Source organism: Salarias fasciatus, chromosome 6 (assembly GCF_902148845.1).
Source record: "Salarias fasciatus chromosome 6, fSalaFa1.1, whole genome shotgun sequence".
Classification (NCBI taxonomy): domain Eukaryota; kingdom Metazoa; phylum Chordata; class Actinopteri; order Blenniiformes; family Blenniidae; genus Salarias; species Salarias fasciatus.
In genome coordinates, this window is record NC_043750.1 from 24466116 (window position 1) to 24481163 (window position 15048).

At 43.8% G+C, this 15048-nt stretch overlaps 2 protein-coding genes across 3 annotated transcripts; both read left to right on the forward strand.

Annotated features, from left to right (window-relative positions):
• Positions 1-1321: 1321 nt before the first annotated feature.
• On the forward strand, positions 1322-4803 carry actb1 (actin, beta 1). Of its 2 annotated transcripts, none has more exons than XM_030095102.1 (7): positions 1322-1424; positions 2319-2451; positions 2550-2789; positions 3218-3464; positions 3548-3739; positions 3831-4012; positions 4126-4803. In XM_030095102.1, the coding sequence occupies exons 2-7, from the start codon at positions 2329-2331 to the stop codon at positions 4267-4269; spliced, it is 1128 nt and encodes a 375-aa protein (XP_029950962.1). In that variant the 5' UTR covers positions 1322-1424; positions 2319-2328; the 3' UTR covers positions 4270-4803. The 2 variants fall into 2 exon arrangements, with proteins under 2 accessions (XP_029950962.1, XP_029950963.1); XM_030095103.1 differs by having other exon boundaries at positions 1341-1424; positions 2322-2451.
• Positions 4804-9301: 4498 nt separating this feature from the next.
• On the forward strand, positions 9302-14449 carry fbxl18 (F-box and leucine-rich repeat protein 18). The gene is made up of 7 exons (XM_030095104.1): positions 9302-9426; positions 10573-10770; positions 10865-11214; positions 11292-11427; positions 12341-13416; positions 13620-13838; positions 13921-14449. Exons 1-7 carry the CDS (start codon positions 9373-9375, stop codon positions 14075-14077), a joined length of 2190 nt encoding a protein of 729 aa, XP_029950964.1. The 5' UTR covers positions 9302-9372; the 3' UTR covers positions 14078-14449.
• The last annotated feature ends 599 nt before the right edge of the window (positions 14450-15048 follow it).

A 15048-nucleotide genomic window follows, 5' to 3' on the forward strand; every position in this document is an offset into this window, starting at 1 on the left:
GCATGTGTCATGCTTCTGATTAATGAATAAATTATGCATCGCCTCACTGCCATATACAGGTACATTTCCAAGAGACACGCCCGTTTACTGCAGCTCAATCAGTGGAGTTGATAAGAGATAAGAGATTTACGGCCTCCAGAGCTTTGCTGTCAACATATCTCAGCTTGATTCCCTAGATCACTGTTACGCTGCTCTGCATGTGTGTCTATGTGCAAGAGAGCCCCACCGGTATGCTGGGGCAAAGGTGTCAGGCATGGTGTTAACGGCGCGATCAGTGACCCTGGGATTGTCATCACCCAATTGCTTGTGTCACTGCTAATGAGCATCTGCAGAGGGTCAAGACAGTTTTGCTTTACAAAAAATGGTGCAGTCTAGTTCTCATTTGGATCAAAGGTTTTCAAAACTGTGAGGTGGGCCTCCCCTGGAGGGTACCAGAAGGCCACAGTGGGAAAGATCGGGTTCAGCAGAATGTCTTTTCCCTGCATGATGCTTTCATTTATGTTGTGAGAGCATGATAAAAGACCCAAAGCATACAAATTAATTGCTATTTACAATTTACAACAGAAACTTTTGTAAAAGTAGTAGTGACAATGTGCATATGTGTAGAGGATTAAATATAAAAGCTGATCAGATTTTTCAAATTAAAAACATTTAACATGCAAAGAAAGAGTTTTGATTTCCCATGGACTAACAGCTAATATTAAGAACTATAAGAAAGCTATCAGTTCAGAAATTGACAAAGCATGTATGTTGACAAAAAGGGGTGATGGTTTGTGTGTGTGTGTGTGTGTGTGTGTGTGTGTCCACTTTACTTGTGTTTTGTGTCTTATTTTTGTAATGCACGAATATAAATGGCAATGGATGGAAACGAACGATCGATCCAATCAGAAAACAACGTCTTCTGTCAATATTAATGATTATGGCTATCATACAGTACCCCGAATTACGACATTTACATCTGGGCTTGCTGCAAGAAATGTTGCAGCAAATAGGGATATGTGCACATTTTTACTTCTCACATTCAAGAATCATGTTATTAAACAGAAGGATTTTGTCATGTGTTGCATTCATATGAATCGTGCTTATATCACTGCTCTTCTAACAATGTGGTTTTGGATAAAAGGTGTAATTAAGCAGGGAAGGGCCTCAGATGGATAACTTTTTGGAGGATATAGGTTAGTTTTCCTGGTGCCTGTCCCCCGCTGTCATGTCAGAGCGCAGAACCGCGCCACACCCAGTGGATGCAGCGGAACCAATCAGAGCGCGCCGTGCGGAAAGTTCTCCTTATATGGAGAGGGGCTGCAGCGCGAGCGCCGATAAAAGCCTGCAGTTTATTGGCCTCCACTGCAGTCAGCCTCCGACAGTCCTCTGGAGTGTACAGCTCAGACACAGTCCTCCTGCACCGACAGCCCTCCCTAACACAGGTAAGAAAGCTGCTCCATCCCAAGTTTGTCTTTAACCATATTTTATGCACGCATTTCATGCAGAAAACCGGTTTAAATCATTAGGCGTTTCACAGTGTGGGTATGTAGTGAGGTTTACCTGAAGTTTGTCTTACATGCGTTTGTAATTTTTTTTTAAGCTGTGCAGCGGTCTCGATAGTGTTTATATAATGCGGTGAAAGTGTGGAGAAATGACTCTGCTGCTCGAAGCTGTCATCAGTTCATCAGTCTTGAAGCCAGCCTGTGTTGAAAAGCCTTGACCTTATCGCTTACATGTAAGCATCCTCTCTGGCACGGTCCGCAGCTCCGGTGTCTGATTTCTGCCGGCCGGCGGCAGATTGCCTTGATTAGACACAAAAGACAAAGTTGCCCTCGAAAGTGATTAAAATGGGTTCAGACATTACAGTAATCCGGCAATAAAGTCAAGTTTTTCATGCGTCTGCCCCCCTGTAACGGTGTGTCTTCTTACACCTGATGAATGAGATAATGGGATCAACTTTAACCGGTTAAACGACTTTCAAGGTTATTCTCCTTAGTCCTGTGGGTCGGGGGGAGAGGGAGGATAAAGGTTCAGGCGGTCCCGGTGCAGGGAGTGGCCGTCTGTCGGTGCCATCTGAGGTTTAAAGACACACGGGGCGGCTTCCGGGCCGGTCTGCCGCCGTCTCTAAGCTGCGCTCACTTTTGCCTTATATGGCCATGGCCAGACCCAGAGAGAAACCGCCTTTTGTCTCCCAGCTGCGGCTCTGGACTGCGACATCCAGCGTCCAGTCTGCATCATGACAGGGATTTAACTCGGTTAATGTTTGCCAGATGTTGCACGCACTTGTCACTCAGCAGCTGCTTTAACTTTTTTTTTTTCCTCTCCTCTCCACACAGGAAAAAAAAAATGGAAGACGAAATTGCCGCCCTCGTTGTTGACAATGGATCTGGTATGTGCAAAGCTGGCTTTGCAGGAGATGATGCTCCACGTGCTGTGTTCCCCTCCATTGTTGGACGCCCCAGACATCAGGTAAATCTCCTCGGTCATGCTGCATAAAGCTTGCTTTTTGAAATATTGCTGTTTCAATTTAAATGTGTAATCACGTTTACCTTTCTCTCCTCCCCCAGGGTGTGATGGTTGGAATGGGCCAGAAAGACAGCTATGTTGGTGATGAGGCACAGAGCAAAAGGGGAATCCTGACCCTCAAGTACCCCATTGAGCATGGTATTGTCACCAACTGGGACGACATGGAGAAGATCTGGCATCACACCTTCTACAATGAGCTGAGAGTTGCCCCCGAGGAGCACCCAGTCCTGCTCACAGAGGCTCCCCTGAACCCCAAGGCCAACAGGGAAAAGATGACTCAGGTAAACAAGGCTTCAAACTGACACAGTTCTTCAATCAGGACCCCCCCACCGTAGGGCCTTGTTGGCATTTCTCCTCAATCTGTCAATTTCCTCCTGCTCCTTCAACCTGCAGGTTTCTTCTGCCCTGAGCTGATTTCCTCTCTGCGGGTGCTTCAGGTTTATATCGTACTGCACTTTGTTGCAGCATGGGCAGTTCAGTTTACATTCTAGGTTTGACATAAGTAGACCAGCATCTAACTACACCAGTGTGTCTGCATGGTGCAAGAGGCTGCTGCTCTTCAACTTGTGGTCACAATGACCTTTCCTGTTTTAAAATGACTAATCTTAGTATGGCGTTACACTAGACAAACCAGTGTGCAGTTTGACTGTACTAACCACTGTGTGTCATTGATTCTGTGGCTTACCTGTTATATTCTGCTCTCCTCCAGATCATGTTTGAGACCTTCAACACCCCCGCCATGTACGTGGCCATCCAGGCTGTGCTGTCCCTGTATGCCTCCGGTCGTACCACTGGTATCGTCATGGACTCCGGTGATGGCGTCACTCACACTGTGCCCATCTACGAAGGCTATGCTCTGCCACACGCCATCCTCAGGTTGGACCTGGCAGGCAGGGACCTCACAGACTACCTCATGAAAATCCTGACTGAGAGGGGCTACAGCTTCACCACTACAGGTGAGCCTCCTTTAATTTTAAACTAACCTTACTGTAACTTAATATTGTACTGAAAAAACTGACTCAAATATCTTTATTTACAGCTGAGCGTGAGATTGTCCGTGACATCAAAGAGAAGCTGTGCTACGTTGCACTGGACTTTGAGCAAGAAATGGGAACTGCTGCCTCTTCCTCCTCCCTGGAGAAGAGCTACGAGCTGCCTGACGGACAGGTCATCACCATCGGGAACGAGAGGTTCCGTTGCCCCGAGTCTCTCTTCCAGCCCTCTTTCCTTGGTAAGAAACATGTTTGAAAAATTGCTGTATCTACTAGGATGAAATGAGTTCACGTTCCAAGTAAACCTGACTTTTCACTTGCTGCTCACAGGTATGGAGTCTTGCGGTATCCATGAGACTACATTCAACAGCATCATGAAGTGCGATGTTGACATCCGTAAGGACCTGTACGCCAACACTGTGCTGTCTGGAGGCACCACAATGTACCCTGGCATTGCTGACCGTATGCAGAAGGAAATCACTTCTCTGGCACCCACCACCATGAAAATCAAGGTAAAATTCTACACATGTTCTACAAAACTCTCTACTGCCACTCGGTGGACAAAGTTGTTTATTGCACTTGTGGATTGACTGTACTAATTACAGCCCATCTTTCTCCCCTTCAGATCATTGCCCCACCAGAGAGGAAGTACTCTGTATGGATCGGCGGCTCCATCCTGGCCTCTCTGTCCACCTTCCAGCAGATGTGGATCAGCAAGCAGGAGTACGACGAGTCCGGCCCCAGCATCGTCCACAGGAAGTGCTTCTAAACAGACTGTCGGTCCCCCACTCCCAAAACACACTGCTACAAATCCAAACGACTGGCTCTGCATACATGCCTACACCAACACACTGGTGTATGCGGAGCCCACAACACCACTTCCATTTTTCCTCATCACTCTGGCTATGGCACCATGCCCCCTGATGGGGAGAAACTCTGCAGGAAGTACAGAGCGTTCCCAGGCGGTGTGAATGTGAGGAACATGATGTCCATTGTCGTGTTTGTGTAGATCATTCCAAATGTCTGTGTTCACCACCTTATTTGCCTCTATGAAGGTTTATTCTCTGGTGGGCCCATTGCCCAACAGAACTGTAGTATTGCTTAATATGTAAATTATATAATCTGAAACTTTTTGTTCTGTTTTTGTACTTTCAGCCTTAAGCGGTACTTGGTCAAGTTTGTTTTGGTCATCATGAGACAAAGCTTCTACCTTGTATTGAGGGTGTTATGAAGGTTTGTGCATGGGGCTTAAGGCCTCTGGTGTACACAACAACCCAATAAAGCGCACATGTCTGAGATTCCACTTTGACTATCTGGTCTCTTTAATCAAGAATATTCACTTTCAGCTGCTGTACTGGGTGAAACGGCTTTTTATTTTATTTTTTTTTTTAAACAGTTCCAGCTTTGAAGCACAACCATTTGGCCGTTAGACATGTCTGATATGGCACCAGTAATTGCACTCTAATTTGGTTATTAACTGAAACCTGCCAATCTAGCCTCACTAATGAGCTCAATTGTTATACTGGTATGTGGAGTACTTCTATTACTCATTTACACCCTTGCAGGAAAAGCACCTAACTTGGTACCACAGCTGACTTGTGTAGTTCTGAGCATGTATTGCATTCCCTACCAGATTAGTTTTCACCTCGGACTTCATTGACATGTTCTACTCTGCAACAGTTTTGCCCAAGAAGCTGACTGCACTCACTCAGCTTTCATGACTCTTCACTGTTGATACATTCACTCTAAAACACCAGTGGAAACAAGGTGCTTCCATCAGAAGCAATTGAGTTGAGCAACTTGCACAAGTGCACTATAACATAAGGACAGAATGAGAACAGAATTGTGATTGGAAGATAACCTGGTCCACCAGCTGAGCCCCCTAATCTGCTCTCAATCTGTAGTAAATGTCATTTTTGTCATGCTGTGGTACACCTGGGTCCTGTAATGTATGATAGCGATGTGAGACTGCTAGTCAAGAGAAAATGCTATTTTTCACAAATGCCTGTCTTGACCAGGATAATCTAAAAGGTGGAAGTGGAGGTAAAGTCAGACATTTACAGGTCCTTGCAGATATCTCAGCATGTGCAAAACCGTTTCCAATCCCAAATCAGTGACAGCCCACAAATATCAGACATGCCAAAATCTCATTAAATGAAGGGAGCTTTTCACACATGCACAAGTCTTTTGCTGAATTATCTGTATACAGTTGCTGTATCACTGTAGCCAGTACTGTTAAAAAGTGTGTGCAGAGACAGGCTGTAGTAAAGCAATTTCAATAATTAGATAATTAGAAAAGTATTTAGTTAAAAGCATGTGTTCTTAGACTGTGAACAGACCAGTGGAATTTGCTTTAAACTAGCAGCTTGAAAATGAATGAAAACATCTGCAAAATCAAACTCTCATCATTTAAGTTTCAGTTAAAATGTGTCACTCTGTCAGCTATGAACAGGTCCATAGGATAGAACTTTTAATATCAGTTTAACAAAATATTTATAGTGAGAGGGGTGCAGGAATTTTTGAGGGATGACAACATATGATAGATGTATGGTATATACACTGAATTTAATCAGTTTGATGAGAAATAGCATGTGCACACTACGAAAGGGCATGGGCTGACGTTTACAAACTCATACTAACTTAATCTCATTCAATCAATCTCTTGCATTTCAGGTTTGATGTGAAACAGTTCAACAATAAATGGTAATACAATGAGATTTCACTGGATAGGAGATAGAAGTGTGGGTCATCATCATAGGAAAGGAATGAAGGTAATTCCCAGGCAATGAGTGGTACAGTAGAGTCCAGCAGATCTGCCTCCAGGCAGAGGTGTCGCTAAGGGGTAGGCAACACAGGCATTTTCCTAGGGCCCCGAGCGACTGCTGACATCAGTCAATTTCAATGACAAATTAAATTAAATTAAATTAAATTAAATTAAATTAAATTAAATTAAACGGGGCCCTTTTCCAAGTACTCACAGGTTAGTTGCTAGTAGGGGGCCCCGCGGATATCAGCGATACAACTTGAACCCCCCCCCCCCCAATACATTACAATGACACGTCGGGAACCTACCTAATGGGGCCCCACTACTACCCGGCTTGCATCGGGATACAGTCAAGTCGGCCATAATCAACTCGGCCCAAGTCGGCTACATGCCTCAAATCTCACGCATTGAGCGTGGCAGTCACGCATTTCGGTCTTTTGCCACCCACTCACGCCACACATGGTATTTCTCACGCTGAAAAAATACCAGTAAATTTGTCTGGTGCGCTGCTGCCATGGCACTGTTATCCACTGCTTCCAGCCTGGTTTTTCCTCCTCCGAAGTCCACCTGAGATGACATGAAGTTTGTGCAAAGAAAGAAGGAACCTTATTGATTCTGAATTTAACTGAATGGTGAGTTGTGTTACACATATCACAATGTCAAAATGATTTAAATGAAAGTGCATATTGTGAAATGTTAATATTTACATTAAATTATTAAATTGAATATGATGCACTTTATTGTGTTTTGAAAAAAAACCAAGACCTTTAAAACTGACACATTGTTGCCAACTCCTCATTTAGTAACGTTCTGTCATCTTGTTATTTGTATCAAGGCTCATTTGCATATCTAGGTCAAATTAGATGATGACGTCATTTTAAACGATACATTGTTGCAAACTCCTCAGTCAGGAAAGTTCTAAATGACATTTTCATACAGAAAAAAGGAACCATATTGGTGTAAAGTGAGTCACGTGAAGTGACAGAGCTACAGAGTCCTAACTCCTGAGCATTCAAAGGCAGCTTTTAAATGGAAGTACAGATATCTGTTGTCATACATCTATTGTGTTTCATTATTCTTTTGCAAATGTAGAAATGCTATCTACAGTTAGACATCAAATTTGATTGGTGCCTTGTCTCATGTTATCACACAGCGACATTTGAATAATTTAGATTGATTGATTGAAAGTCCTTTATTTGTCCCACAGGGGGAAAATGCAGTGTTCCAGCAGCACAGAGAAAATAAATATAAATGGAATAGAAATGTGAAATGTGAAATTTACAAAGCCCAACCATAAATAAAAAAATTTATTTTCATTCAAATATAAATATAGGATAGATATAATTAAATAACAGACGTAAGCTAACTGACATAGTTAAATATAATTTAAATAGAAATTTAAGACAGATATATTAAATAACAGATATAAACTAACAGATATAAATTAATAATTTACATATACATCTAAGAGAGATATAATTAAATAAATAACGAATATAAGTAACAGATATAAATTAAATATAATTCAAATATACTTTTAAAACAGGTACATATGTAGACTATAATAATAATAACAGATATAAATTAATAAATATAATTTACAGTTAAGACAGACACATACGTACAATATAATAGAAAAATCTGAGAAACACAAAAAAATATACACAGGAGTTTCACAGAGCTGACTGGATGATGGGTGATAAAGAATGACTGCACCCCCTGCCCCCCCCCCCCCCCCCCCCCCTTTTTTTTGATGGACGGGTAAGTGAGAGGCTTGCAGATGTGTTTCAGTCCTCCCAGTTCCATAGCAGCGGTGCACCAGACAAATTTACCAGTATTTTTCTTTTCAGCATGAGAAATACAATGTGTGGTATGAGTGCATGACAAAAGACCGAAATGTGTGACTGTCACGCTCAGTGCGTGAGACTTGAGAGCCCTGCCAGTTTGCATGGGGCTTGGGGCCGACATGACTGTAAGCCTTGCATCAAAGTGCAGTCAGTGTTGTCAAACACACAAAATGAAGCGGACATATCTCTCAGGGCACGCTAAGAGAAGAAAAATCAAGAAGAGGATGAAAAGGAAAAAAAATGATAGTGGTAAGTGAGAATGTGTAGGCTATGTGTGTTATATTATAAAAAAGCATCAGAAAAGTTAGCGGAGTCCGTGCAAAGTGATTTCAACCATTTTCTTCAAAACACATTAATAAAGTCTGTATATAATCATTCACATTATTTGACAGCGTGGTTAACAACACACTTCTGTGATATGACAAACTTAGAGCACATACTTACCTCTGCCAGTGGTGGTAATGTAATCACCATGGTTTGTTTGTTTGTCTGTCTGTTAACAACATAACTTCCAAACTGCGGCACGGATTATGACTACATTTTCAACGCTATTAATTAAAGTATTTCTTTGCTGATCCTTCGTGCTGGACTTCATTCATCATGATTCTGGGCCTGAGAGGCCCCATAGTCCCTCTTGCCTAGGGCCCCCAGGGGGTCTAGAAACACCCCTGTAGCTATAGTAAACATGTCAAATTATATTAACAACCGTTATGAAATAACAATACAGCGTGTACATAAATTCCAAACAAATGACTGCAAACTGTAATAGCATGTAAATGTTGAAATAAGATACTACATTTTAAATAAAATAACACTATTATAATTTGCTGAATCAAAGTTATATGTGTGTAAAATGTGCAGCACCATCGATAGATCTTTGCACAAAGATCGATTAGTGGCGCAATGCAATCATCTGAAAATTGCCCAAAAAGCAATTTACATCCGCAGAATATTGTGGATATTAAAGCAAAAAAGAGAAAATGTTATTTCAGCCCTCTGTATGGTTTCTACCTAGGCGAGGAAACTGATTTTCAGGTTAAAAAAATGAATTGAGAATGAATGAGCGCATCTGATTTAACAATTGCCCGGTCCAATATGGCGGAGTCGTCGACGTACACACAGGAGATGTGTCCGTCAGTGAATCCCCTCCGATGTGTGCAGCACCAAACTCGGTCCGCGCTGTCAGACATTGACTATGAGGCGGCTCGGTTGGGTCATGGCTCGATGTCTGGACATATGAACAGCTGAAACTCCCGTGATCATGAGTGGGCCTGCGTGGGTTCTCTCGGAGGACATGGACCGACAGATTGTACAGGTGGGAGCGCTGACTGACACGTCCAGGTGGAGCAAGCGGTGTCGCCGAGCAGACCAACCCTGAAGCAACATCAGCTAACATTGACGCTAGTCTGCTCCGGTTCGGCTTCACCCATATTTAAGTCAACTTTTCAGCCAAGTTTTTTGTATAAATACACATACCCACTGCTGTTTTTAAACGTTTTCGGGGTGTACAGTTTGTGAAATATTTTCTTCACACTGGTCTTGATGCACTCCCGTTATTATTACAGCATTTGAGGATGACTGGACATATACTTTGGCTAGTGGTTAAAGCCCTGATGGCAGGAATCTCCGTTTATTTTTAGAATCTTATTCATGCTAAATTTGAATGGTACACAGATCAGTTTTGTGTACTGAAATATGTTTTTTTAACATTACAGGACAACTCTCCTTAAATTAAGAAATGTGCTTTCATCATGTATTTCTTCTATATATGAGTTCTGCTGAGTTAACTGAGCTGTATATATTGTAATGAGAGTCACAGGCATAGCTTAATATAGCTATGAGGAAGGAGTGTCTTGTTAGAAAATACAGTACATATTTTAAACAAAAATCATTCAGAAAACAGGCTGATCCATTGATTACCAATACTACACTTGAACACATTAAAAAAAAATTTTTTTTCATTTTCTCTGACTCAGCATCAGTTTCAGTTTTTGCCTCCAAAGTATTTTTTTCCTTTGTTTCGGGACTCCTGTCTCATGACACTAGAATGCCACTAGATCAACCATCCATCCACCTCTATATGCTGCTTGAACAAACCTAAATCACTTAGTCCTGGAGCTGGTCTCAGGTTCACATTCACATCTGAAGGAAGTTTTAAATTCACTAATAAACCTCATATGTAATCTCCATATATGAGGGCCCCTCAGACTGGATTCACTCCGATGATATTGTTTTAGTGAGTCTAACTAATACCCTACTGTGTGGCCCCACCAGCTAACTGAAAAAATAGGATTTCTATTTGTTTGATTTAAAGAAGATTGTTTGATCTCTCTATCAGCTCTTGAATAATTTCCAGTTGATCATTGCAGCTTTGCCTTTGTAGCATCGGATGAAGCCTCCTCTGAAGCTGAGTGATCTCAAAGCATCGGAGGTTGACGTGTCTCACGTTTGTCTGTCTCAGGCTGTGTGCGATGACGACAACATGTGCTCCACGTCGGTGGGCATGTCCGATTTGTCTGATGAGATCCTGCTGTGCATCCTCCGCCACGTCCCGGTGTGTGACCTGCTGCTCAACGTGGCCAATGTTTGTCACAAGCTGCACGTCCTGTGCCATGACAAGACCTTGCTCACCAACGTCAGCCTGTCTGAGGAATATCAGGTAAAAGCCCCTGAAAACTGGCGGGGGAAAAGCAGCATTTCAATGAATAAGGATAAAGAGAAACATTTGATCTTCCTTTTTCCCCTCCTTATAGGCTGATGATCCGTCAGTTCGGTCTGTATTGAGGCATCTTCGCAGTCACGTGCAGTCTCTCAGCCTGAATGGGTGCTACTGGCTGTCCTCCTCCACCATGGAGCAGCTCACACGCTGCAGAGGGGTGACACACCTTGATGTCACCGGGTGTCGCCTCTCTTCCCCCCGTCTGTCCCGTCTCCTCTCCTCGCTCTCTTCGCTCACGTCGCTCGCTTTTGATGTGACGCCGAGCTTCAACTCCGCTCAGCTCGGCTCCGAGGCGGTGGATGCACTGAGCCGCCTGTCGGAGCTCCGGCAGACTCTGCTGACGCCCAGCTACGGCGTGGTGCCGTGCTGCGCCCAGCTCCGCAAGTACGACTCTTTGGGATTACTGAGATTTATTGACAAATCCAGAATCATGCATTGTTTTCATTGTTTTTGTGCTGCAGGCTGATGCTGCAGTTTGACATCCCAGATGTGACCAGAGAGGGGGTCGGAGTGTCCTGCCAGTTGATGGTGGGTCAGAGCAGCGTGCCACATTACCAGCAGCTGGAGGAGTTCACTGCCAGGCTGGCGCCAGGAGAGGTGAGGCTTTCTGTGTGTGCAGGTGCATCTCAAAAAAATACACTACCATTGAATGAATGAATGAAGGTCTTTATTTCGAGCCACACAAAAGACAAAGAAGAAAAAAACAAAACAAACAAAACAAACTTCAACTTCCAGGAAACTAAAAACAGCAACAACGAAAGAAATGAAAAGGAAACAAACAAACAATGAATGTAATTTTAATTCATCCTTATATAAATCAAAGTGTGAAGCTTTCATTAATTTGACATTCCATATATTTTTAATAGATGTTTTTCATCCAGTTATCTACACACATTTTCAGAATGACAACAAATCATGTAATAATGACTAATAATAATGTAATATTATTTTGGCCATTTTAAATATAATAAGGCCAGTAACGTAATAAAATAGTGAAAAGTTGTTTTTTTTATACAAGCATGAGTGACAGAGTTGTGGAGTATGTATCTTCAATAAATGAATATGATGACTATTTTCAAAAGCAGACTGAACAAAATGTGCTTTTATTTCCAAGAAATACTGTCCTATATATATTGTATGTATTTTTGAGTTAATACTTGAAGTTATTACAATTTGAAAGGACTTTTTAATACAACTTCAATCATGTACCAAACTACTGACAAAATGTTATTAGATCATTATTATTCATTATTATAACATAAGATTTATTACACTGTTATGGATTTCATTACATTGAAAAAGGCCAGAGTTGTTACATTGCTGGTTGCAACTGGGTGAATGGACTGCAATTCTGTCCAAATACAGCATCTGTGTCAAAGACTAGTTAGTTTGTGATCGTACAGAGAAAAATAGGCTCTCCGGAACAAGGTCGGGTGGATCTGAGACCACACTGACCGACACTGACAACTCACATTGTGAAAATGATCTGTATCTGCTTTGATGTTCTCAGGTAAACCAGACCTTGCTCCTCCTCTACCTGGCAGTCTTCAGCGTCAATGTCCCAAAGCGTCTTCGGGTTTTCCTCGTGTCGATCCCCGGTCCTAACCCCGCCCACTGGCCCGCCGCCCCGGCGCTGGCCCAGAGCCTGAGTCAGCGGGGCGACCTGGTGGCCCTGCAGCTGCCTCGCTCCTGGCTGGATCCTCTGTCCTTGAAGCGAGCTCTGGAGGGGAACAGCCCCAACCACCTGAGCTTCAGCCGCTGCCCCACGCTCTGGCCGCAGGCGATCCAGTCGCTGCTGGGCGGGGGGGTCCGAGACGCCGCGCAGCTCACCAGCCTGAACCTCAGCGGGATCAACCACGGCCCGTACGCCGAGTCCCGGAGCGTGGAGGATCAGCTGGTGGCGGCGACCATGAGCCAGCTGGCGGACGGCTGCTCCAACATCAAACACCTGAACCTGATGCACAGACATTATCATCATGAAGCCACCCCGACGCTGGACGGCAAGAACCATCTGTGTGCCAGCTTGGCTAAACTCAGACACCTGCGCTCCCTCACTCTCCCGGCCTGCGCCGTGTCGGACGGCGCAAACACGCACATCTCGTCCCACAGTGTGCCGCCCTCGCCGTTGTTCCAGGGCTTGAAGAAAATCCCCCGAGTGGGACTCCAGAATTACAGGCCCGACTCGGAGTCCTCTCAGTCGGGGAGCACCACCTCCGGGCTCGCCCTGCTCTTCGCCGGCTGCACTTCTTTACAGACCTTCGAGCTCATCGGGCCCGGCTTTGCCTCCGCGCTGCCCCGGCTGGAGCCGTGCACACGCGCCAGCGTCGAGCCGCGCGGCATGTGTGCCTGGGCCCGAGGAGTCGGGGACGCGCACCTGGCGGCGCTGGAGGCTTTGCCGCAGCTGCGCCGTCTGACCCTGGCGGGACTCCCCGGGGTCCTCCGGGGGACGGGGCTGGTGCAGCTGGCCAGGCACTGCAGGGACATCCGAGTGTTGTCCCTCGCAAATTTGGGCTCGTTGAAAACTATGAACTACACTCCGGCCTTGCTGGACACGCTCAAGCAGTGCACGCAGCTGCAGGAGCTCAGGTCAGAGGATGCTTCATTCACAGCACTGACACTAAACACACTGATCGTCATGAGTATATGGCATGATATGAATACCTCAATCTTCTGAAAAATGCTGGAGGTGGATGAAACCGCAACAAGAACTATTAGAGCTGTTAATGTACTTAGAATCTCCAGAAGTGGTTCATCATTTCTTTAAATGTGCTTTTTGTTTGTGTTGTTAGGTTAGAGCAGCCCTACCTGAACGCTAACGCGGCGTTCTTCGAGGCTCTGTCCTGCTGCTCTCAGCTGCAGCGCCTCTGCCTCATCTCGCGGAACGGCGTCTTCGACCCGGTGGCCGCAGAGATCTTCATGGAACGCTGCCGCCATGTCACCATGTGCCACATGTTCATGGGCGGGACCTTGTTAGCCTGCCGGACTCTGCAGAAGATTCTGCTTGACAGGTCAGTGAGTGTTCAAAGCAGACGTCCCAGCTGCCGCGTATTTACTTTGAGTAACACCACCTTGCCTCTTGTTTTGTGTCAGATTTTCATCGGAGCGCTCGGCCCTCAGTGTGGTCGTCTATCCCCTGCAACATGAAGACCTGCCTTCGGTCATCAGAGACATCCCGCTGACACTTCTAGACCGAGTGACCTTGTTTCAGAGCCACGTGGCTCAACCACCGCATCTGTCCCCATTGTGATGCCGACAGAAATCTTCTGTATGTTTGGTTCAGTGTCTGTTACTTTCTGTAGGAACAACGATTTGTGAAGAGACTGACTGTTGGAAACTCCGGTGTCTGGTTGTGTTTTATCCATTCTGTGTCAGGCTGCTGTACAACACATCAACCTTGATTTTTTTTCGGTTTACATAGCATAAGAATGATGGTCATCAAAGGGAAGTTGCTCTCTCAGGCAGATCTCAGGAGTGACTGTTGAAGACTCCATGGTGCAAATCATTTCGGTTATTACACAACTCTGGTTCTTAAAACAAGTGCCAAATATATCATCTATGGATTTGTACTGAAAGTTTGTACCTGAGAATATAGATCAAATAGTGTTTTAATAAACTAAATATTTTAATCTCTGCTTGACTTGAGTTTTTCTGTTCAGGTCAAACTGTTACTTTTCAATTTGGTACTACAAACATCGACTTTTGACCTGTTGTTACTCTTGCCCTAAACTGTATGATCTTGTAACTAGTGAAATACTGTATGAACTGTGTGCAGTAGAAAATCCTTTTGATGTATTTTTGTTACAATACTGAAATTATCGAGTTAGTTATTGTGTGTTGTGTATCAGAGTGGTTCTTCGATGGAGCTCCAATTGCATTCATGAAGACAATTCAAAATCTTAGAAAACCTGTTTAGGTGCACAATCAGCAAAACTGAACAGGTGTAATTTAATAATTTTTGTCTCCAATTTATTGGTGTTGCTCAAAGAGCTCAGATGCATTTGGAAAAATAACTTTTGTTCCACATAAATAAAAAAAACTTACAGTAGCATTAATTAAAAAAAACAGAATTTTTACTATTTGAGTAAAAGTCAAAACATTTGAACTTATTAAATGTAATGCAGCATTTTTTATAAACAGAATAAATCTAAGTTTTTCAAGCTTTCCTCCTGGAATTCATAAAGTGTAATTCATGTAGTGTTGTTCGTTATGTTTTCACCC